Raw genomic sequence first — 25,000 nt, 5'->3', positions numbered from 1 at the left:
GGCATTTTTATCAGGTTTACATAACAATGTTGTTTGCTTCATAAAGAGGATTTGGAAATTTTCCTTCATTATGCATGCTTTGGAAAAATTTACATAATACTGGAACTATCAGGTCTTTGTAGTTTTCATAGAACTCTGAAATTATCTGGGTGTCATATTATTCTGTGGAGGAGTTCCTTGATAACTTACTCTATTTTTTACATAGAAATTGGTCTGTTCAAAGCTTTGTCTTTCCTGGGGTCAATTTTGGTTACCTATTTTCTTTTCTTTTTAATTATTAATAATTTAATTATTTTTCATTTACATCCAAGTTAGTTAGCATATATATGGTGTAACAATCATTTCAAGAGTAGTTTCCTTAATGCCCCTTACCCATTTAGCCCATCCCACCTCCCACAACCCCTCCAACAACCCTCTGTTCACTACATTTAACAGTCTCTTATGTTTTGTCCCCCTCTCTGTTTTTATATTCTATTTCCTTCCCTTCCCTTATGTTCATCTGTTTTGTCTCTTAAAGTCCTCATATGAGTGAAGTCATATGATATTTGTCTTTCTCTGACTAATTTCACTTAGCATAATACCCTCTAGGTCCATCCACATACCTGCAAAAGGCAAGATTTCATTCTTTTTGACTGCTGAGTAATACTCCACTGTATATATATACCACATCTTCTTTGTCCATTCATCCATTGATGGACATTTGGGCTCTTTCCATACTTCGGCTATTGTTGATAGTGCTGCTATAAACATTGGGGTGCACGTGTCCCTTCAAAACAGCATACCTGTATCCTTTGGATAAATACCTAGTAGTACAATTGCTGGGTTGTAGGGTAGTTCTATTTTTAATTTTTTGAGGAAAGTCCATACTGTTTACCAGAGTGGTTGTACAAGTTTGCACTCCCACCAGCAGCGCACAAGAGATCCTATTTCTCCGCATCCTTGCCAATATCTGTTGTTGCCTGAGTTGTTAATGTTAGCCATTTTGACAGGTGTGAGGTGGTATCTCATTGTGTTTTTATTTGTATTTCCCTGATGATGACGGATGCTGAGCATTTTCTTATGTGTCGCTTTGCCATCTGGATGTCTTCTTTGGCGAAGTGCCTATTCATGTCATTTGCCCATTTCTTCATTGGATTATTTGTTTTTGGGTTGGCAACCTACTTTCTTAGTACATTGTCCAATTCTAAATTTATTTATACAGAGGTTTTAAATTTTAATTCCTTTGTTTCAATGGCTATTTCCCTTTGCCACTTATTATGTATGTTTATGTTTGCTTTTTCATTCTTAAGTTAGCTAGCAGACTTTTTCTTTTAAAAAAACACAAATTTTGCTACATTAATTAGTACTATGTTTTTCTGTTCTCTGTCTTGTTAATTTCTGTTTATGTCTTTATAATTTCCTCCCTTGAACTTTCATCAGCTTTACTTTGTGGTCTTTTTTCTTGCCCTTCGACATCTTAATATTTCACTTTTCTTTTTATCCCCCCCCTTTTAAAAAAAATTCTTGAGGACGGAGCCAAGATGGTGGAACAGCACAGAAGTTTTTTGTGTGTCTCGTGTCCATGAAATACAGCTACACCAATACTAAACCATCCTGCACACCTAGAGAACTGATCTGAAGATTAACACAACAATTTGTACAACCTGAACCACAGAATTCAGCAGATACACAGTGCGGAGAGTTGAACTTGGGGAGAGAGAAGCTGAGGCGGACAGGGAGCTGCTTTTGAGGGCGGAGAGAGGATGGAGACGGGATTGGGGTGGGGGGAGAATACAGGAAAAGCACCCCTCCCCAAAAGCAGCTGGACAGAAAGTGGAAAATTGGAAACAGCCGCAGGGACTAAACTAAAAAGGGAGAAAGGAGAAAGGAGAGGGTTTAAATTCCATTAACACTGTAAACAAGGGGAGTGCAGAGTCTGTAACTCCGTTGCTCAATACCTGGTGGTGCTCTGGTGGGAAGGGTGAACCCCCAGGAGGAGAGTGGGGTCCGGGTGGTTCGTGAGCCACACATGGAAAAGCAGTTCCACTACTGGAAGGACATTTGGTAGAGACTGTTGAGGCCACCTGGTCCCAGCAGACCCCAGAGAATGGCCACATTCGCTGGTGCTGGAACAAGGTGGTTAAGGGTGAAGCCTGGTGCCAGATGTGTGTTGTGATTCTCCATAATCCCTGAAATGCTGCCACTACACTGGCCACAGTCTCTGGGCACCGGCAGCAGCATGGTCTCACAAGCTTTCCTGGGTGTGGCAGGCATTCGGCCATTGCTTGGTGAGACCCTCCACAGAGGGGTGGAACGGGTCAAAGCTGCAGTCCCTCAGAAGTAAGGAGCCAAGGAAAACAGCTGCATCGGAGACAAAACTCTGGAGAGAGGTACTACTGGGGCTTGGTCACGGATAGTGAAAATGCAGGGAGTGGACGAAAGCTGAAAACAAAGGAAGGGTGCATGATTGCTGATTGGGGAGAACAGAGTTCTGATACTAGAGACTGGGTAGCTGTGTGATGCCATTTACATCGCTCCCACGCATGCACATATGCACCTACAAGTGCCACAACACTCCACCCCAGTAGGCTAGCAGCGCCATCTAGTGGAGAATGGAGCCGCTACACAGCCCCGCCAACTGAGCCAACCTTGCTCTTCAAGAACAGAAGTCTCACTGCCTGCTTAGTTTATGGACTATAAAGCGCTCATAGTCTGACTTCTAGGGGAGAACGAAGTAATTTCAGTCGTATTTCAATCTGTTAGCAAGTGAATCTATTCAATTTTCTTTCTTTCCTTTTTTTTTTCTCTTTTTAACTTTTCTTTTTCTTGAATAAAGAAAGAAAAAAAATTCATTTTTATTTTCAATTTTTATTAAAAATATTTTTAATTTTTAATTTTTTACTTTTGTGTAAATTTTTTCAAATTCTATTTTGCTTCCATCATTTTCTTTCAGTCTACTTCAGTGTATTCACTTTTTCAAATTTCCAAACAATTTCCTTTTTTCTTTTTTCTCTTTTTCGTTTCTTTTCTTTTTCTTGAATACAGAAAGAAAAAATTCATTTTTATTTTCAATTTTTATTAAAAATATTTTTCTTTACTTTTCTCTATTCTTTAATTATGTGAAAATTTTTTCAAATTCTATTTTACTTCCATCATTTCATTTTAGTCTACTTCAGTGTATTCATTTTTTCAAATTCTCAAACAATTACCTTCATTTTTTTCCCCCTCTTTTCTCTCTAATCTATCAAACCACTTTCAACATGCAGACCAAAACACACCTAGGATCTAGCATCATTTATTCGATTTTGTGTGTGTGTGTTTAATTTTTAATTTTAATATTTTTTAATTTTAAGTTTTTCTACCTCATTAATAACTTTTCTCCCTTCAAAATGATGAAACGAAGGAATTTACCCCAAAAGAAAGAGCAGGAAGAAACAACAGCCGGGGACTTAACCAACACAGATAACAAGCAAGATGTCTGAACCAGAATTTAGAATCATGATAATAAGAATACTAGCTGGAGTCAAAAAGAGATTGGAATCCCCTTCTGCAGAGATAAAAGAAGTAAAAACTAGTCAGGATGAACAAAAAATGCTATAACTGAGCTGCAATCACGGATGGATGCCACAGTGGCAAGGACAGATGAGGCAGAACAATCAGTGATTCAGAGGACAAACTTATGGAGACTAATACAGCAGAAAAAAAGTGGGAGATTAAGGCAAAAGAACACGATTTAAGAATTAGAGAAATCAGTGACTCATTAAAAAGAAACAACATCAGAATCACAGGGGTCCCAGAAGAGGAAGAGAGAGAAATAGGGGTAGAAGGGTTATGTGAGCAAATCATAGCAGAAAACTTTCCTAAGCTGGGGAAAGACACAGACATCAAAATCCAGGAAGCACAGAGGACTCCCATCAGATGCAGCAAAAACCGACCATCAACAAGGCATATCATAGTCATCTCCATAAAATACTAAAGCAAGGAGAGAATCATAAAAGCAGCAAGGGAAAAAAAAGTCCTTAACCTACAAGGGAAGATAGATCAGGTTTGCAGCAGACCTATCCACAGAAACTTGGCAGGCCAGAAAGTGGCAGGATATATTCAATGTGCTTAATCAGAAAAATATGCAGCCAAGAATTCTTTATCCAGCAAGCCTGTCATTCAAAATAGGAGGAGAGACAGAAAGTTTCCCAGACAAACAAAAATTAAAGGAGTTCGTGACCACTAAACCAGCCCTGCAAGAATTTTAAGGGGGACTCTCTGAGGGGAGAAAAGATGAATACATATATATATATATATATATATATATTTATATATATATATGTAAATACCAAAAGCAACAAAGATTAGAAAGAACCAGAGAGCACCACCAGAAACTACAACACTACAAGTAACATAATGGCAATAATATCATATCTTTCAGTATTCACTCTAAACATCAATGGACTCAGTGCTCCTATCATAAGACATAGGGTAAAAGAATGGTTAAGAAAAAAAGATCCATCTATATGCTGTTTACAAGAGACCCACTTTAGACCAAAAGATACCTTCAGATTGAAAGTGAGGGGATGGAGAACCATCTATCATGATAATGGCTACCAAAAGAAAGCCAGAGTATCCATACTTGTATCGGACAATCTAGACTTTAAAATAAAGACTATAACAACAGATGAAGAAGGGCATTATATCATAATTAAGGGGTCTATGCACCAAGAAGATCTAAGAACTGTAAACATTTATGCGCCAAATGTGAGAGTACCCAAATATATAAATCAATTAATCACAAACATAAAGAAACTCATCGATAGTAATACCACAATAGTAGGGGACTTCAACACCCCACTTACAACAATGGACAGATCATCTAATCAAAAAATCAACAGGGAAACAATGGCTTTGAATGACACACTGGACCAGATGGACTTAACAGATACATTCAGAACAATTTCATCCTAAAGCAGCAGAATATACATTCTTCTCCAGTGCACATGGAACATTCTCCAGAATAAACCATATACTGGGACACAAATCAGCCCTAAGTAAGTGTAAAAAGATCGAGATCAGGGGCGCCTGGGTGGCTCAGTTGGTTAAGCGTCCACTTCAGCTCAGGTCGTGATCTCACGGTCTGTGGGTTCGAGCCCCACGTCGGGCTCTGTGCTGACAGCTCAGAGCATGGAGCCTGTTTCAGATTCTGTGTCTCCCTCTCTCTGACCCTCCCCCATTCATGCTCTGTCTCTCTCTGTCTCAAAAATAAATAAAGGTTAAAAAAAAATTAAAAAAAAAAAGATAGAGATCATACTGTGCATATTTTCAGACCACAACGCTATGAAACTCGAAAATCAACCACAAGAAAAAATTTGGAAAGGTAAATAATACTTGGAGACTGAAGAACATCCTACTAAAGAAGAAGAAGTTAAAGAGGAAATTAAAAACCATATAGAAGCCAATGAAAATGATAACACCACAACCCAAAACCTCTGGGACGCAGCAAAGGTGTTCATAAGAGGAAAGTATACAGCAATCCAGGCCTTCCTAAAGAAGTAAGAAAGATCTCAGATACACAACCTAATCTTACGTCTTAAGGAGCTGGAAAAAGAACAGCAAATAAAACCCAAAACGAGAATAACACAGGAAATAATAAAGATTAGAGCAGAAATTAATGCTATCGAAACAAACAAAAAACAGTAGAACAGTTCAATGAAACCAGAAGCTAGTTCTTCGAAAGAATTAACAAAATTGATAAACCGCTAGCCACTTTGATCAAAAAGGACCCAAATAAATAAAATCAAGAATGCAGAGGAGAGATCACAACCAACAGAGCAGAAATAGAAACAATAATAAGAGAATATTATGAGCAATTATACGCCAATAAAATGAGCAATCTGGAAGAAATGGACAGATTCCAGAAACATACACTACCAAAACTGAAACAGGAAGAAATAGAAAATTTGAACAGATCCATAACCAGTAAGGAAATAGAATTAGTAATCAAAAATCTGCCAAAACACAAGAGTCCAGGGCCAGATGGCTTTCCAGGGTAATGCTACCAAACATTTAAGGAAGAATTAACACCTATTCTCTTGAAGCTGTTCCAAAAAACAGAAATGGAAGGAAAACTTCCAAACTCATTCTATGAAGCCAGCATTACCTTGATACGAAAACCAGAGACCCCACTAAAAGGGAGAGCTACAGACCAATTTCCCTGATGAACATGGATGCAAAAATCCTCAACAAGATATTAGCCAACCGGATCCAACAATACATTAAAAAAATTACTCGCCACAACCAAGTGGGATTTATATCTGGGATGCAGGGCTAGTTCAATATCTGCAAAACAATTAACGTCATTTATCACATCAATAAAAGAAAGGACAAGAACCACATGATCCTCTCAATAGATGCAGAGGAAGTGTTTGACAAAATACAGCATCCTTTCTCGATAAAAACCCTCAAGAAAGTAGGGATAAGAAGGCTCAGACCTCGAGATCATAAAAGCCAAACACAAAAGACCCAACACTAATATCATCCTTAATGGGGAAAAACTGAGAGCTTTCCCCCTAAGGTCAGGAACAAGACAGGGATGTCCACTCTCGCCACTGTTATTCAATATATTGGAAGTCTTAGCCTCTGCAATCAGACAACACAAATAAATAAAAGGCATCCAAATTGGCCGGGAGGAGGTCAACCTCTCGCTCTTCACAGATGACATGATACTCTATATGGAAAACCCAAAAGATTCCACCAAAAAACTGCTAGAACTGATTCATGAATTCAGCAAAGTTACAGGATATAAAATCAATGCACAGAAGTCAGTTGCCTGTACACAAACAATGATGCAACAGAAAGAGAAATCAAGGAATCGATCCCATTGACAATTGCACCAAAAAACATAAAATACCTACGAATAAGTCTAACCAAAGAGGTGAAAAATCTATACACTGAAAACTATAGAAAGCTTATGAAAGAAATTGAAGAAGACATTAAAAACTGGAAAAAGATTCCATGCTCCTGGATACGAAGAACAAATATTGTTAAAATGTCGATACTACCCAAAGCAATCTACATATTCAATGCAATCTCTATCCAAATAACACCAGCCTTCTTCACAGAGCTAGAAGAAATAATCCTAAAATTTGTATGGAACAACAAAAGACCCCTAATAGCCAAAGCGATCTTGAAAAAGGAAACCAAAGCAGGAGGCATCACAATCCCAGACTTCAAGCTATACTACAAAGCTGTAATCATTAAGACAGTATGGTACTGGAACAAGAACAGACACTCAGATCAATGGAACAGAATAGAGAACCCAGAAATGGACCCACAAATGTATGGCCAACTAATCTTTGACAAAGCAGGAAAGAATATCCAATGGAATAAAGACAGTCTCTTCAGCAAGTGGTGCTGGGAAAACTGGACAGCGAAATGCAGAAGAATGAACCTGGACCACTTTCTTACACCATACACAAAATAAACTCAAAATGGATGAAAGACCTAAACATAAGACAGGAAGCCTTCAAAATCCTCAAGGAGAAAGCAGGCAAAAACCTCTTTGATCTTGGCTGAAGCAACTTCTTACTCAACACGTCTCTGGAGGCAAGGGAAACAAAAGCAAAAATGAACCTCATCAAAATAAAAAGCTTCTGCACAGCGAAGGAAACAATCAGGAAAACTAAAAGGCAACTGACAGAATGGGAGAAGATATTTGCAAATGACATACTGGATAAAGAATTAGTATCCAAAATCTATAAAGAACTTATGAAACTCAACTCCCAAAAAACAAAGAATCCAGTGAAGAAATGGGCAAGAGACATGAATAGACATTTCTCCAAAGAAGACATCCAGATGACAAACCAACACATGAAAAAATGCTCAACTTCACTCATCATCAGGGAAATACAAATCAAAACCACCATGAGATACCACCTCACACCTGTCAGAATGGCTAACATCAACAACTCAGGCAACAACAGATGTTGGTGAGGATGTGGAGAAAGAGGATGTCTTTTGCATTGTTGGTGGGAATGCAAGCTGGTGCAGCCACTCTGGAAACCAGTACGGAGGTTCCTCAAAAAACTAAAAACAGAACTACCCTACAACCCAGCAATGCAATATTAGGTATTTATCCACGGGATACAGGTGTGCTGTTTCAAAGGGACACATGCACCCCAAAGTCTATAGCAGCACTATCAACAATAGCCAAAGTATGGAAAGAGCCCAAATGTCCATCGATGGATGAATGGATAAAGAAGATGTGGTATATATAAAAAATCGAGTATTACTTGGCAATCAACAAAAATGAAATTTTGCCATTTGCAACTACATGGATGGAACTGGAGGGTATTAAGCTAAGTGAAATCGGTCAGTCAGAGAAAGACACATATCATATGACTTCACTCATATGAGGACTTTAAGAGACAAAACAGATGAACATAAGGGAAGGGAAACAAAAATAATATAAAAACAGGGAGGCGGACAAAACAGAAGAGACTCATAAATATGGAGAACAAACTGAGGGTTACTGGAGGGGTTGTGGGAGGGGGGATGGGCTAAATGGGTAAGGGGCACTAAGGAGTCTACTCCTGAAATCATTGCTGCACTATATGCTAACTAATTTGGATGTAAATTTAAAATAAATAAATAAATAAATAAAATTAAAAATTTAAAAAAAAGAATTCTTTCGGGGGCTCCTGGGTGGCTCAGTTAATTAAGCGTCCAACTCTTGGTTTCAGCTCAGGTCATGATTTCACTGTTTGTGAGTTCGAGTCCCAAATCAGGCTCTACTCTGACAGTGTGGAGCCTGCTTGGGATTCTCTCTCTCTCCTGGCTCTCTCTGCTCCTCTTCCACTCACACATGTGTGTGCGCGCTCTCTCTCTCTCAAAATAAAAAAAATTTAAAAATTAAAATAAATTATTTCAGTATGTAGGAAAGAGCTTTTTTTGTTGTTGTTCTAGTGTTTCTTTTGTACTTATGCATATTTTATAGTACCCTCTGTCCCCCTTTCTTTTCTTACTTGACCTTTTACAATCTGATTTGTTACTTTTAAATCATATTCCTTAATACTCAACTTGCCACCTAGGCAATAGTCAACAAACTTATTCTACTTTGTCCTTTCCATCTCTCATTAAAAAATTGCACTCTCAGGGCGCCTGGGTGGCTCAGTAGGTTAAGTGTCTGACTCTTGATTTTTGGTTCAGGTCATGATCTCACAGTTTGTAAGTTTGAGCCCCGCATCCAGCTGTGCACTGACAGATATATTAAATATATAAAAGGCTCATCATTACACATTTTGCTAACATTTTCCCAGTGTTCTCTCTTAGTTGGATGAACATCATTCTCTAGTACAATGCAGTCAGCAAAACTTTCTGTGATGATAGAGACATTCTATATCTGCATTGCCCAATAGGGTAGCCACCAGCCACATATAATGAGCACTCAAAATGTGGCTAGTGTGACAGAGGAACTGAATTTTACATTTTATTTAATTTTAATTAATTTACATTTAAATTGCCACATGTGGACAATAGCTACTAAATTCATGCAGTGCTCATGGATTCATCAAGAAGGAGTCCTGTATAGAGGTGAGAGTACTTGCATATTTAAAATTATCTTTCTATAACCTGGATACCTAAAAAATAAACTTGATTGTAATATAAAATCCATGCCTTACACTAAAAATGCTGTTCTACTGGTGCCTTTGTATGTTGCTTATGAAGTCTAATGCCAGCCTGATTTATTTGTCTAAGTCAGTAACCTGGTCTTTTTCACTAGTGTTTTAAGAATTTTTTTTTATTTTTAAAATCCAGTAGTTTTACTGAGGCTATGTTTCAGAATTAACCATTGCAAGTCAGTTTTAAGAGGTAAAAATGGTCCTTTTAATATGCAGGTTCATTTCTTTCTTATTTCTAAAAAGTTTCTTCAATTATAGTTTTAAATATAAGTTGTTTCACTGTTTTGTTTTTCTTCTCCAGGGAATCCAATTATGTGTTTGAGATCTTTGCTGAGTCTATTCCATTTCAATCACTTTCTGACACTTTTTCTTTTTTTCTCAATGTTTATATTTATATTTATTTTTGACACAGAGACAGAGCATGAGTCGGGGACATGGAATCGGAAGCAGGCTCCAGGCTCTGAGTTGTCTGCACAGAGCCTGAGGTGGGCTCAAACTTGTCAACCATGAGATCATGACCTAAGTCAAAGTCGAACACTCAACCAACTGAGCCACCCAGGTGCCCCTCTCTGACACTTTTTCTTTATCTCATTTTCATTATTTTGCTTATTTCTTGGCCTTCTTAAATAGCCCTTATTAAATATTCAACACATTGTAAGTCAGCTTTAATACCTTTCCTTTCCTAAGTTTAATCAATTCTAATTTTATTTCTTTTGGGAGAAGAGAATGTTACTAGTTTTTAAATTTTTGATTCATTTGTTTGAGACTACTTAATTCATTTTGGAGTTTTATGCTACAGTTTCTTTCTGCGTTGTAATTAGTTGTGGGGGAAGAATGTACCTAAGCCAAAAAATTTTTGATTCTCATTTTCTCTTTTCTTTTTACAGTGATTTTGTATGGACTGCTTCTTTTGGCCCATTTTGTGGAAAGAGTAAAGTTTGGGTGGCTTAAGAAATTCCTAGTTCAAGACTGCCCCCTTCTGTCAGAATAGTAAGGTTCAGTGTCCTTTTTCATATACTTATTCGAGGGCAGGGCAGTTGAGGGGGGGCAGGTCTGATGTGTTTAATATTTCTTTTGTTTCTATAGAATCTTAATTCCTCCCTCTAGCTTCCTTCTTTCCCTTCACTGATCCCTCCCCCTCTCTATTTATCTCTTTACCAGAAGTGGTACCTTTCTAAAAATGCCACCCTAGATCTTACACACTTTCAAGTCCTTTACCTTTAACTGGTACTGTGATCTACCAGACCCTAGACTGCTTTCAGAAATTTTGGATTTACTGTGAAGCTTCCACTTTCTGTTTGTTTGTTTTGTTTTGCTCTGCTTTCCAAACTCAGGCTCTCAACCCCTCTCCTCTTTTCCATGCAGTTTTTCAAACCCCAAGCCTAAAACATCAAAAGATACTTCTGTTGGAATCTGGTGGGGTTTTTTCTTAATTTAAAAATGATTTGAAGTTCATAGTATTCATTCTCTCACAGTAGAGCTGAAAGTATCGATTAAGTGTGGTTTTATTTTCCTTTTTAATCTGTATGGTCTTCTGGGAGGATAAGTGGACAAATTCTAATTTAGGAGGCCACCATTGTCCCAGGGGAACCTGGAAGTCCCTTGAATCTTTTTATTCTTATTGTTATTACTGATTGTGATTTGTCAGTATTTTATAAACATTCTTTTCTTAATTTTCTATTTATTTTTTATTTTTTAAATGTTTATTTATTTTGGAGAGAGACAGCGCAAGCAGGGGAAGTGTAGAGAGAGACAGACAGACAGACAGACAGAATCCAAAGCAGGCTCCATGCTCTGAGCTGTCAGCACAAAGCCTGCTGTGGGGCTCAAATCCACAAACCGTCAGATCATGACCTCAGCCGAAGTTGGACGCTTAACTGACTGAGCCACCCAGGTGCCTCAACATTCTCTCTTTTTTTTTTTTTAGTTTATTTTTTTATTTTGAGAGAGAGAGTACCTGCGCATGATTGGAGGAAGGGCAGAGACAGAGAATCCCAAACAGGCTCTGTGCTGACAGCCTAGGCAGGCTTGATCTCACAACCATGAGATCATGACCTGAGCCAAAATCAAGAGTCAGATGCTTAACCAACTGAGCCAACCAGGAGCCCCATATTTTATAAACATTCTTAACACATCTCAGGAAGTAAAGCAAAGAGCTAAGTTTGTGGACAAGTCTTCCATCTGAAGTAATTTTCTTAAACCAAGTAACTTTCTTAAAACATCAAGCATATAAGAAACAGATTCAGAAATTAAAGTCTCTCATATTCAATCTAATTATGGTAAAATCTGGTAGGATACATTCTATCTTATAGTTTTGTACTAATTAGAAGTCCTTTCTGCCTACGTATAAATAATACCTACTTTGGGCTAAAACAAACGAAATTGTGTTTAGAAGGTTATATAAAAGAAATAAACCAGAAATCAACTTTCTTTCTTATTTTTGTCTTTATGATGATAATGCAAGAACATGACAGATTTTCTGATCTTACATTCTGGTAAAGTTCATTTATCCATCTATTCAACACTTATTGAGGACCACTAAACTGCCAGTCAACGGGGACACAAAGATAACTAAGGGACAGTCCCTGACTCACAGACAAGTAGAGAAATATGAGTAAGTTGCAGTAAGTACAATACCCTTTATAAAATGTTTGAAAATATGCAAACCATACTATACATACTTTTAAGTGTACATATATATGTAGTATAAATACAAAGCCAAGTGAGAAAATTATAATCAAATTAAGTATAGAGGTTAACTCTGGGAGGGTGAGGGGAATATAATCAGGCAGGAATACAAATATAGCTTCAATTTCATCCATGGTAGTTTATTTATTTTTTTTTTTATTTAAAAAAATTTTTTTTCAACGTTTATTTATTTTTGGGACAGAGAGAGACAGAGCATGAATGGGGGAGGGGCAGAGAGAGAGGGAGACACAGAATCGGAAACAGGCTCCAGGCTCTGAGCCATCAGCCCAGAGCCCGACGCGGGGCTCGAACTCACGGACCGCGAGATCGTGACCTGGCTGAAGTCGGACGCTTAACCGACTGCGCCACCCAGGCGCCCCCCATGGTAGTTTATTTAATAAATAAAAAGATCTGAAACAAATATTGCAGAGTACTAAGACCTGACAAAGTTGGGTGGTAAGATATCATGGGTATATTTGTTATCTCTATTCTGTATGCTTGAAATAATTTAATTTTTAAAAAACTATTCAAAATGCAGTTCAATTTGGGGCACCTGGGTGGCTCAGTTAAGCGTCCAACTCTTGATATCAGCTCAGGTCATGATCTCATAGGTTCAAGCCCAGTGTCAGGTTCTGTGCTGACAGCATGGAGTATGCTTAGGATTCTCTGTCTCCCTCTTTGTCCCTCCCCTGCTCATGTTCTGTCTCTCTCTCAAAACAAATAAATAAACTTAAAAAAAAGGTGGTTGGGTTTTAATAAAAAATGCAGTTCTATTTACCGGAGTTTTAAATCAGAAGTTTCAGATTATGTTCAAGTTGTGTAATAACATAAAATTAAGAACCAATTTAGGTATGAATGAGAAAAATAGCCCATCTGAATACTGTACATCATTTTTTATATGAAGTGTTACACATACCTGTGAGTGCTAAATAAGAAGCAATGTACCGCTTTTCCAGTCCATCTCTAACACTCTGAATTGCACCAAAAATTGGAGGTATAATCATAATCAGGTTACTCACTGTATTCCCTACAGGAGAAAAACACAAGAAAATAATTATATTAGTTAATACCCCTTTAAATAAAAATTCATGCACTTGGCCCTTAATAAAAATTAAATAGGTGACTTTTCAGAAAGATGGTGGAAAGATATTTACAAAGCACCAAGGGAAAATAATTATCTACTGAATGAAAATTTTATGTAAGAATCTGAGTGAAATAAAGATAACTTTTGGGGTAGCTGGCTGGCTCAGTCAGTAGAGCATACTACTCTTGATCCCATGGTTGTGACTTTAACCCCCACGCTGGGTATAGATTACTTAAAAAAATAAAATCTTTTGGGGCATCTGGGTGGCTCAGTCAGTTAAGTGGCTGGCTCTTTGGTTTCAGCCCAGGTCATGATCTCACGGTTGGTGAATTTGAGCCCCACGTCCGGGTCTGCACTGACAGTGTGGAACGTGCTTGGGATTCTCTCTCTCCCCCTCTCTCTCGCTCTCAAAAAATAAACTTAAAAACATTATAATAACATAAAATCTTTAAAAAAAAATAAAGATAATTTTTGACAAATGAAACGAAGATTTTTCAATCAGAACACCCACTAAAGGAATTTCTAAATTCTAAAGGTAAAAAAGAAAACGATCTCAAAAAGAACCTCAAAGATATAGCAAAAAATGAGTTGAAGGTAGCCATTTGCAACTGAGAGAGTGGTCCACAGATACAGCGATGAAAAGGTAAAATATAGAATTGTGTTACTTTTATCTGTTGAATCAAATAGCAATGAATTGAGGTTTGCATTTTATAGATCTTTTTAAAATCCCACTTTATGGTAATATTTTTAACTTCTAGTTTCTATGTTTCTAGTAAAATATGAAAAGCAATGGATCATCATCTGATTTTTGTTCTCGTATCTTTTGCAAATCGACATATATAGAACACTCTACCATATAGCATATACATTTTTCTCAAGTACACATGGAACATTTTCCAAGATAGAGCATATGTTAGGCCATACATTCTAACAGACTTGAAAAAGATAACATACAAAGTATGTATCTCTCCCAACCACAACAGAATGAAGTTAGAAATAAATAACAGACAGAAAGACAGGATGTGTGGGTGGCTCAGTCAGTTAAAACATCTGACTCTTGATTTTGGCTCAGGTCATAATCTCATGGTTCTTGAGTTTGAACCCTAAGTTGGGCTCTGTACTGACAGCGCAGAGCCTGCTTGGGATTCTCGGTCACCTTCTCTCTCTGCCCCTCCCCTGCTCTCTCTCTCAATTTTTAAGCTGGATACATTGCCACTTAGCTAAGAAAACTACATTTCCAAGACCTCTTTGCAGGAAGTAAGTAAGTAAGTAAGTTAAGTAAGTAAGTGGAAGTCTGGTATGGTACTTTCAAGAAAAATGGAGATTACACCCTTCTTGTCACCTCCTTCCCTTTTCTGCTACAGGGAATGTGGATGCAATGACTAAAGCCATCTTGGTCTCTGAGGGGACAGTAGGGATCTAATCCAATTTGGGGGAGGAAGACCTTCCTCTGCCCTATGGTCCTCTGGCTGGACATGGAGTCAAACTGACCATGAGACAGACTATCAGGAGGAAATCAAACTTAGTAGGTGTATATATGGGGAATCCACACAGACATGAAATTCCAAAGACAATGAGGCAACAGGAAACTTACATCAGTTAAGAAAAGGGGATCAGTTAAGGATACAAAGGGGATAAAGACCATAAGCAAGAAGGTGAAAGGAGATGTATGGGAAAACAAGGTCGTCGCCCTATTATGCAGGTGAATTCCTTAGGTAAAAGGTAGTCTCTGTTAATAGTTCTCTTCCTGTTACAGGCTCTCCTTTCCATTGTAAATTTAGCAGTTGCAGGGAGGCAGAGAGCTTTTCCTGCTTCTGCTGGGTTTCAATTACTTTTAACTTAAAATAATCTTTATGCCAAATGGCCCATCTTGGGCAGCCTGCCCCGGCCCCCTACACTAAGCATGGCTGAGCAACAAAATAAGAGAAGCTTGGACCCCTGATACCATGGAGCTGCCACCCCAGCCCCGAACTGCCTTTCAGACTGAAATAAATCTACATCTTGTTTAAAGCATTAATTATCACATATTTGTTACTCACAGCCAAACCTAATCCTAACTGATGCAAAAGATGTCCTTAGTGCACCTTATTTCATTTGAATTAAAAATGCTAACAGCCTTTTCTCTGTGAATATACAGTGGAAACTGAAACTGAAAGACAAATGCCTGTCTTTGAGTCATTACACATCTTTCTTAAATTTAATGCTGTTACATGAATGATAAACCTAAATTATTCCAAATGTTTTATGAGGACTGTTTTCACTTTTTATTTTAAATGTTAAAATGCAAAGATAAATATAAAAACGAAGTTAACATGTTATGTCAGCTCCTTTTTAAATTACAGTTGACACATAATGCTCCATCAATTTCAGGTATATAGCATAGTGACTTGACTAGTCGATACATTATGCTGTGCTCACCACAAGTGTACCTACCAATGTCACCATACAATGCTAATTACAATACTATTTCCTATGCCCTAATTTTCATCCCTGTGACTTATTCATTCCAAAACTGGAAGTCATTATCTCCCACTTCATCCATTTGCCCATCCTTCCTGGCAACCATAATTTATTCTCTGTATTTATGGAACTGTTTTTGCTGTTTGTTTTTTAGATACCATATACAAGTGAAATCATGTTGTTTGTGTTTCTTTGATTTATTTCATTTAGCATAATACCATCTAGGCCTATCCATGTTGTGACAAATGGCAAGATCACATTCTTTTTTTTATGGCTGAGCAATATTCCATATATATGTCATATCTTCTTTATCCATTCATCTATGGATGGACACTTGGGCTACTTCCATATCTCAGCTGTTCGTAAACTATGCTGCAGTAAACAAAGAAGTGAATATAACTTTTCAAATTAGTGTTCTCATTTTCTTTGGGTAAATAAATACCCAGCAGTGGAATTAATGGGCCATATGATATTTCTAACCTATTTAATATATTTTTTGAACTTTGGGGTATTTTTTTAAGTATAATCTTTACACCCAACATGGGACTTGAACTCACAACTCTGAAATCAAGAGTTGCATGCTCTACCAACAAAGCCAGCCAGGTGCCCGATATTTCCAATTTTTCGAGGAATCTCCATATTGTTTTCCAGGTTGCATCAATTTACATTTTCACTAATAGTGCATGAGCATTCCCATTTCTCCACATCCTCACCAACCCTTTTTATTTCTAGTCTTTTTAATTCTAGTCACTCTTGCCTTTTCATTTTGTTAATGATTTCTTTCCTTCACTGTGAAAAGCTTTTCATTTTGATGTAGCCCCAACAGTTTATTTTTCCTTTTGTTTCACTTGCTTGAGGAGACATATCCAGAAAAATGTTGCTAAGGCTAAAGTCAAAGAAATGATTACTATGTTTTCTTCTGGGAGTTGTATGATTTCAGGTCTTACATTAGGTCTTTAGTCCATTCTCAGTTTATTTTTGTGTATGGTGTAAGAAAGTGTTCCCGTTTCTCGCGCCTGAGCGGCTCAGTCAGTTAAGCATCTGACATCGGCTCAGCTCATGATCTCATGGTTCATGAGCTCAAGTCCCACATCAGGTGAGCCCAAGCACCACTTCGGGTAAGACAACGCCCCATAATGGGTGAGTATGAGCCCCACTTCGGGTGAGCCCTGCTTCTCTCTCTCTCCCTCTCTCTACCCCTCATGGGATTCTCTCTTCCTCTCTTGCTCTGCCCCTCACTCACTTGCACCCTCACTCTCCCTAAAATACAAAAAAAAAAAAAAAAGTGTTCCAGTTTCATTCTTTTGCATGTAGCTATACAGTTTTTCCAGCACCATGAAGACACTGTGTTCTCCCCATTGTACACTCTTGCCTCCTTTGTTGGAGATTAATTGACCATATAAGTGTGGGTTTATTTCTGGGTTCTCTATTCTGTTCCATTAATCTATGTGTCCATTTTTGTGCCAGTACCATACTCTCTTGATAAACATATTCTTTTTTTTTTTTTAAGTTTATTTTTGAGAGAGGGAGAGAGAGAGGAAACGTGAGCAGGGAGGACAGGGCGGGGGGGCAGATTATCTGAAGCGGGCTTTGCGCTGACCAGAGAGCACGATGCCGGTCTCCAACTCATGAACCATGAGCTCATGACCTGAGGCAAAGTTGGACACTTAACCGACTGAGCCACCCAGGCGCCCCCATAAATACCATATTCTTAAACAATCAATGGGTCAAAGAAGAAATCACAAGAGAAAGTAGAAAATACTTGGAGATGAATTAAAATAAACACAACATACCAAAATTAATTAATTAATTGGATACAACAGGGCTAAGGGGAAATTCATAGCTAAATTCAAACATCAAAAATCAAGAAAGATCTTCAAGCTGAAATGAAATAATGGTAATTAGTAACATAAATATATATATAAATATACAGCACACTGGTGAAGATAAGTATATGGTCTAACTCTGAATACTCTAATACTGTAATATGATGGTGTATTAAACATGTAAGCCTATCACTTAAAAAGTTAAAAGGGCAAAAGTATTAAAAAGAACTAAAGCTGCAAATGACATAGACAATAGAGTTAGTAACCAAAATATATAAAGAACTGACACCTAAAAACAAATAATCCAATTAAAAAATGGGCAGAAAATACAAACAGACATTTCTCCAAAAAAGACATACAGATGGCCAACAGACACATGAAAAGATGCTCAACATCACTCATCATCAGGGAAATGCAAATAAAAACCACAATGATGGATTGCCTCACACCTGTCAGAATGGCTAAAATCAACACAAGAAACAACAGGTGTTGACAAGGATGTGGAGGAAAAGGTACCCTTGTGTACTGGCAAACTGGTACAGCCACTGTGGAAAACAGCATGCAGGCTCCTCAAAAAGTTAAAAATAAAACTACCCTACAACCCAGTAATCACACTACTGGGTATTTTCCCAAAGAATACGAAAACACTAATTCAAATGGACAATATGCACCCTATGTTTATTGCAACATTATTTACAATTACCAAACTATGGAAGCAGTCCAAGTGTCCACCCATAGATGAATGGGTAAAGAAGCTGTGTGTGTGTGTATATATATATGTGTATATATATATGTATATGTATACATATGTATACATATATGTATACATATACATACATGTATATGTATACATATATATATTCCACACAATGGAATATTTTTCAGCCATAAAAAAGAATAAAATCTTGGCATGTGCAACAACATGGCTGGATCTAGAAAGTATAGTGCTAAGCAAAATAAGTCAAAATACCATATGATTTCGCTCATATGTGGAATTTGAACAAAGGGGGGAAAAAAGAGAAAGACAAACCAAGAAACAGACTGCTAACTGTAGAGAACAAACTGATGGTTACCAGAGGAAAGGTGGGTAGGGGCCAGGTTAAATAGGGAATGGGGATTAAAAGCACACTTATCATAATGAGCACTGAGTAGTTGTTGAATCACTATTATGGTACACCTGAAACTAATATAACACTGTATGTAAACAGTACTGGAATTAAAATTAAAAACTTAATTTAAAAAAAACTAGCTGAAACAATTTATTAGTGAACAGACAATAAAAAAAAGGTAAATTATAATATTAAAAACCTACATGGAGGGGAATAAAAGGGTAGAGGTTTAGTGAGTGAAGTTGTTATCAACATAAAAAAGACTGCTATAAGTTGTCTTATGTAAGCCTCAGGGTAACCATACAGCAAAAACCTACCGTAGATCACAAAAGATAAGGGGACAGGAATCAAAGCATACAACTATTGAAAATCATCAATTCATAAAGGCAGCAAAAGAGGAACAAAGGAATAGGGAAACTACAAAACAGCCAGAAAACCAGATGGCATTAGTTAAGTCCTGACTATCAATAAATAATTACTCTAAATGTAAATGGATTCAATTCTGCAATTAAAAGGCATACAATGGCTGCATGGATTAAAAAAAAAAAAAATCAAGACCCAAGTATATGCTGGCTACAAAACATTCTTTTCAGGTTTAAAGACATGCATATGCTCAAAGTAAAGGTATGGAAAAAGATATTCCATGCAAGGGAAACCAAAAGAGAGCAAAGGTAGCTAACTTAGACAAAAATAGATATTAAGCCAAAAACTGTAACAAAAAACAAAGATCATTATGTAATAACAGAGGCTTAATTCATCAAGAGGATATAATAATTGTAAATATGTATAAGGCCAACATCAGAGCACCTAAATATATTAAGCAAACACTAACAGATCTTAAGGGAGAAATAATATAATTAATAGTAGGGGACTTCAATACCCCACTTTCAACAATGAATTGTTCATCCAGATGGAAAAATAATACAGGAAAGTTGTACTTAAACTACACCTGACACCAAAAGGACCCAACAGACATATATACAGAACATTCCACCCAAGAGCAGCAGAACATACATTCTCTAGGACAGATCATATGATAGGTCACAAAACAAATTTTAGCACAAATTTTAAAATTGAAATAATACAAAGTATCTTTTCTGACCGCAGTGGTCTAAAACTAGAAATCAATAATATGGAGAAAAACTATAAATTCACAAATATGTAGAAATTAAACAACAGACCCCTGAACAAACAATGGAGCAAAGAAGAAATCAAAAGGTAAATTAAAAAATATCTTGAAGTAGGGGCGCCTGTGTGGCTCAGTTGGTTAGGCATCCAACTTCAGCTCAGGTCATGATCTTTCGGTGCGTGGATTTGAGCCCCACGTTGGGCTTTGTGCTGACAATTCACAGCCTGGAGCCTGCTTCAGATTCTGTGTCTCCCTCTCTCTCTGCCCCTCTCCCTCTTGTGTACGTGTGCGCCCTCTCTCTCTCTCTCTCTCTCAAAAATAAACAAACATAATAAATAAATAAATAAATAAATAAATAAATAAATAAATAAATCTTGAAATAAATGAAAATGAAAACACAATAGGCCAAACTTATGGGATACAGCTAAAATAGTTCCAAGAGGGAAGTTTACAGCAATAAATGCCTGTGTTAAGGAAAAAAAAAGATCTCAATCAACCTAACTTTACACCTCAAAGAACTAGAAAAGAACAAACTAAGCCCAAAATTAGGAAAAGAAATAAAGATCAGAATGGAAATAAATTAGATTAATGAAACTAAGAGCTGTTTGTTGCTTTTTTTTTTTTCAAGATAAAAATGGACAAAGCTTAAAGCTAGATTAACTCAGGAAAAAAGATAATTCAAATAAAATTAGAAGTAAAAGAGAACATTACAACTAACACTACAGAAATAAAAAGGATCGTGAGAGACAACTATAAACAATTATATGCTAACAAACTGGAAAACCTAGAAGAAATAGATAAACTCCTAGATATATACAATCCATGAAGACTAAATCAGGAAGAAACAAAATCGTAATGAAACAATAACAAGTAAGGATATTGCATCAGTAATCAAAAACCTTGCAGGGGTGCCTAGCTGGCTCAGTCAGTAGAGCATGTGACTTGATCTTGGGGTCATGAGTTTGAGCCCCACACTGGGTGTAGAGATGACTTTAAAAAATAATAACAAAATTAAATTAAAATTTCAAAATAAAAAAATAAAAAACTTCCCAACATAGAAAAGCTGAGGACAAGTAGTTTCATTGGTGACTTCTACTAAGCATCTAAAGAATTGACACCAAAACTCAAACTGTTCCAAAAAAATAGAAGAGCGAGGAATACTTCCAATCATGTGTTCATGAATCCAGCATGACCCTGATACCAAACTATATGATGTCATGGAAATGTGGAATCTAAAAAAGCCAAACTCAGAGAAACAGAACAGTGTGGTAGTTACCATGGGCTGAGGGTGGGGTGCATGGAGGGTGGAGAAATTAGCCAGAGTACAAACTTCCAGTTATAGGATTGACAAGTTTTGGAGATTTAATGTACAGCATGGTGATTACAGCTAATAATACTATATTATACACTTAAAAGTTGCTAAGAAAGTAGATCTTAAATGTTTTCACCACACACACACAAAAATGGTAATTATGTGGTAAGATGCAGGTATTACCTAATGCTATGGTGGTAATCATTTTACAATACATAAGCTTATCAAATCAACCCACTGTATGTATCAAAATTATATAACATTACACAGTTAACCCTTGAACCACACAGATTTGAACTGTATGGGTCCAGGGGCGCCTGGGTGGCTCAGTCAGTTAAGTGTCCAACTTCAGCTCAGGTCACGATCTCGCGGTCCGTGAGTTCGAGCCCCGCGTCGGGCTCTGGGCTGATGGCTCGGAGCCTGGAGCCTGTTTCCGATTCTGTGTCTCCCTCTCTCTCTGACCCTCCCCCGTTCATGCTGTGTCTCTCTCTGTCTCAAAAATCAATAAACATTTAAAAAAAAAAAAAAGAGTCACTGAGAGCAGAACAAAATTAAAAAAAAAAAAAGAACTGTATGGGTCCAATAAATATTATACACTACTGTAAATATTTTGTTTTCCTTATGATTTTTTGATTATTTTTTAATGTTTATTTATAAAAGAGAGAGAGAGAAAGAGAGAGAGAGAGCAAGCAGGAGAGGGGCAGAGAGAGAGAGTGGGACAGAGGATCTGAAGCAGGCCCCATGCTGACGAGAGCCCAATGTGGGGCTCAAACTCCCAAACCGTGAAACCATGACCTGAGCCGAAGTTGGAAGCTCAACTGACTGAGCCACCCAGGCACCCCCTTATGATTTTCTTATGACATTTTCTTTTCTCTAGCTTACTGTATTGTAAAAATACAGTATATAATACATAAAACATACAAAAATATATTAATCAACTTATTGGTAAGGCTTCTGGTCAACAGTAAGCTATTAGTAGTTATATTTGGGGGAGTAAAAAGTTATACATAGCTTTTCAACTGCATGGGTGGGTTGGAATCCCTTAACTCACTATTATTCAAGGGTCAACTCTTTTCAATTAGATCTCAATATAACTGGTGGAAAATCCACCCCCCCCCACCCCGCCTCCACCAAATCTAACTATTTCCCAGTAACTTAACTGAATCCTAGAACAAAATTCAAAACTATTTCTGGTAATACAAAAAATATCCAGCACCCAACAAGGCAAAATTAAACACAATGTCTGGCATCCAATCAAAGATCACCAAGCATATAAAGAAGAAACACAACCCATATTGAGAAAAATAATCCAGGGAAACCAATCCGGAACTCATACATATGTTAGAATTAGCAAACAAAAATTAAAACAGTTTATATAAAAGTCTAGAAAATACAAACTAGAAAGAATATCAGTGGTTATGGGGTAGAGCAGAGGTAGAGGGAACAGTGGGAAAGGGAAGACTTACAAAGGGACATGAGAAAACCTGGAGGTGATGGGTATGTTCATTATCTTGATTGTGGTGATGGTTTCATATGTGTATACATATGACAAAACTTAGTTTGTACACTTAAGTAGGCACACTCTGTTGTATGTCAACTATACCTGATAAAACTGTTTTTTGTTCTTCTGCCTCTAGGGAGTAAAATTAGAGCACAGAGAGAAAAGAGTTAGGGAAAGGTACTGCTTTCTGGTTTTTTACAAGCCTTTTTTAGCATGACCTAGATTTTAATCTATTTTTTAATGTACTGGATTTTTATATTTTTAATTTATTATTTTGATAAAATAAAAACTAATTCAGGGTGCCTGGGTGGCTCAGTCGATTAAACATCCGGACTCTTGGTTTCAGCTCAGATCATGATCTCGCTCTGTGGATTCGAGCCCCAGAGTGGGCTCTGCACTGACAGTGCAGAGCCTGCTCGGGATTCTCTGCCTCCCTCTCTTTCTGCCCCTCCCCTGCTCACAAGCATGCTCTCTGTCTCTCTCAAAATAAATAAATAAACTTTATTTAAAAAATTAAAGAAACTTTTAGGAAAGGGAATGAAACAGATGGAGAGAATTTCATAGATGTGATAAGATTTGAGCTGGAACCTGAAAGGAGAGAAAGGAACTGAAGTCTACTGAGCCTACTAAGTATCAGGTACTGGACTTCACACTACACACATTATAACTTGCTTCTCACAACAACCTTGTGAAACATTGTTACCTCGTTAAAGGAACAATAAAGTCAGGCTAAGAGATTATACAATTTACCCAAATTCTCGCAACAAACAAATGGCAGCACCAAGATTTTATTCCAGGTCTATCTGTCCTTACAGCCAACGTTCCCACCCACCCCCCTTTTTTCTAATGTTTATTTTTGAGAGAGAGAGAAAGAGAGAGAGCACAAGTAGGGAGGGGCCAAGAGAGAGGGAGACACAGAATCCAAAGAGGCTCCAGGCTCTGAGCTGTCAGCACAGAGTCCAATGCAGGGCTCCAACTCACAAACTGTGAGATCACGACCTGAGCTAAAGTCTGAGGCCTGACCAACTGAGCCACTCAGGCACCCCCTCCTTTTTTCTTTTTTAAGAGAGAGAGAGAGAGAGAGCTCCAGTGCATGAGCAGGGGAGACGGGCAGAGGGAGAGAGAGAGAATCTTTTTTTAAGTTTATTTATTTTTGAGAGAGAGAGAGAGAGAGAGAGAGCAAGCAGGGAAGGGGCAGAGAGAGGGGGACAAAGGATCTTTAAGCAGGCTCTGTGCTGACAGCAGGGAGCCTGACGTGGGGCTCAAACTCACAAACAGCGAGATGAAGACCTGAGCTGAAGCCAGATGCTCAACCACTGAGACATCCAAATGCCGAGAGAGAGAGAGAGAGAGAGAGAGAGAGACAGAGACAGAGACAGAGTCAGAGACAGAGAGACAGAGAGAGACAGAGACAGAGAGACAGAGACAGAGAGACAGAGAGAGATAGAGACAGAGAGACAGAGAGAGAAAGAATCTTAAGCAGGCCCCATCCTCAGCAGAGACCCCAACACAGGGCTGTGACCGTGGGATCATGACCTGAGCCAAAATCAAGAGTTGGATGCTCAACCAACAGAGCCACCCTGCTGCCCCTAAATGTTCTTCCCTTTAAATGCACAAGCACAATGTTTGCACAAAGGTCCTTATTGATGTTTTAAAAATTATATCAAAGAATATTCTATTAAAAACGTTTTATCCCCCCTCCCTGCTTGTGCTTTATCTTTCTCAAAATAAACATTAAAAAAAATTTTTTTTTAATGGGGACACCTGGGTGCCTCAGTTGGTTAAGCGTCCAACTCTTGGTTTTGGCTCAGGTCACGATCTCACAGTGGTGAGTTCAAGCCCTGCATTAGGCTCTGCGCTGGCAGTGTGGAATCCACTTGGGATTCTCTCTCCCTCTCTCTCTGCCCCACTCATGCTCTCTCTCAAAACAAATAAGTAAACATTAAAAAAAAAACTTTTTTAATGTTTTAAGTAAATTCCCAATTGTACAAATAGCAAAGTAATTTGCCAGGTGGAAAATATAAGGTGGGGAGCCAGAAAAATTGATGGTTACATATTTAAACAGTAGTTACCAACAGCTTTAAGTAAACCTGCAGAACATGTTGAATACCGTGCCATTCAGAAGGGCCCTAGGATTCAAACTAACAAGAATCTTTACTGATGGCTGAGATAAAGGAATTGAAATATGCCCAAAAGTACAGATAGTATTAAATTTTGCTGAGATGTCAATACTACGGAGGTCAG

General features: G+C 37.7%; 1 protein-coding gene across 3 annotated transcripts in view; it reads right to left on the bottom strand.

The window, feature by feature from the left end:
* The window catches only part of ACER3 (alkaline ceramidase 3), a 169,620-nt gene that overhangs the window by 92,619 nt on the left and 52,001 nt on the right, over positions 1 to 25,000 (bottom strand). The window contains exon 2 of one of the 3 annotated variants that reach the window (XM_040489434.1): positions 13,252 to 13,362. In XM_040489434.1, coding sequence (XP_040345368.1) covers positions 13,252 to 13,362 — 111 coding nt within the window. Of the gene's footprint in view, positions 1 to 13,251; positions 13,363 to 25,000 lie in introns of those variants that run through there. The other 2 variants (XM_040489435.1, XM_040489436.1) reach the window with 2 other exon arrangements.

This window comes from Herpailurus yagouaroundi, unplaced genomic scaffold (assembly GCF_014898765.1).
Source record: "Herpailurus yagouaroundi ecotype Mexico unplaced genomic scaffold, PumYag 180, whole genome shotgun sequence".
Taxonomy (NCBI): Eukaryota; Metazoa; Chordata; class Mammalia; order Carnivora; family Felidae; genus Herpailurus; species Herpailurus yagouaroundi.
This window is presented reverse-complemented; position numbering and strand designations above follow the sequence as displayed.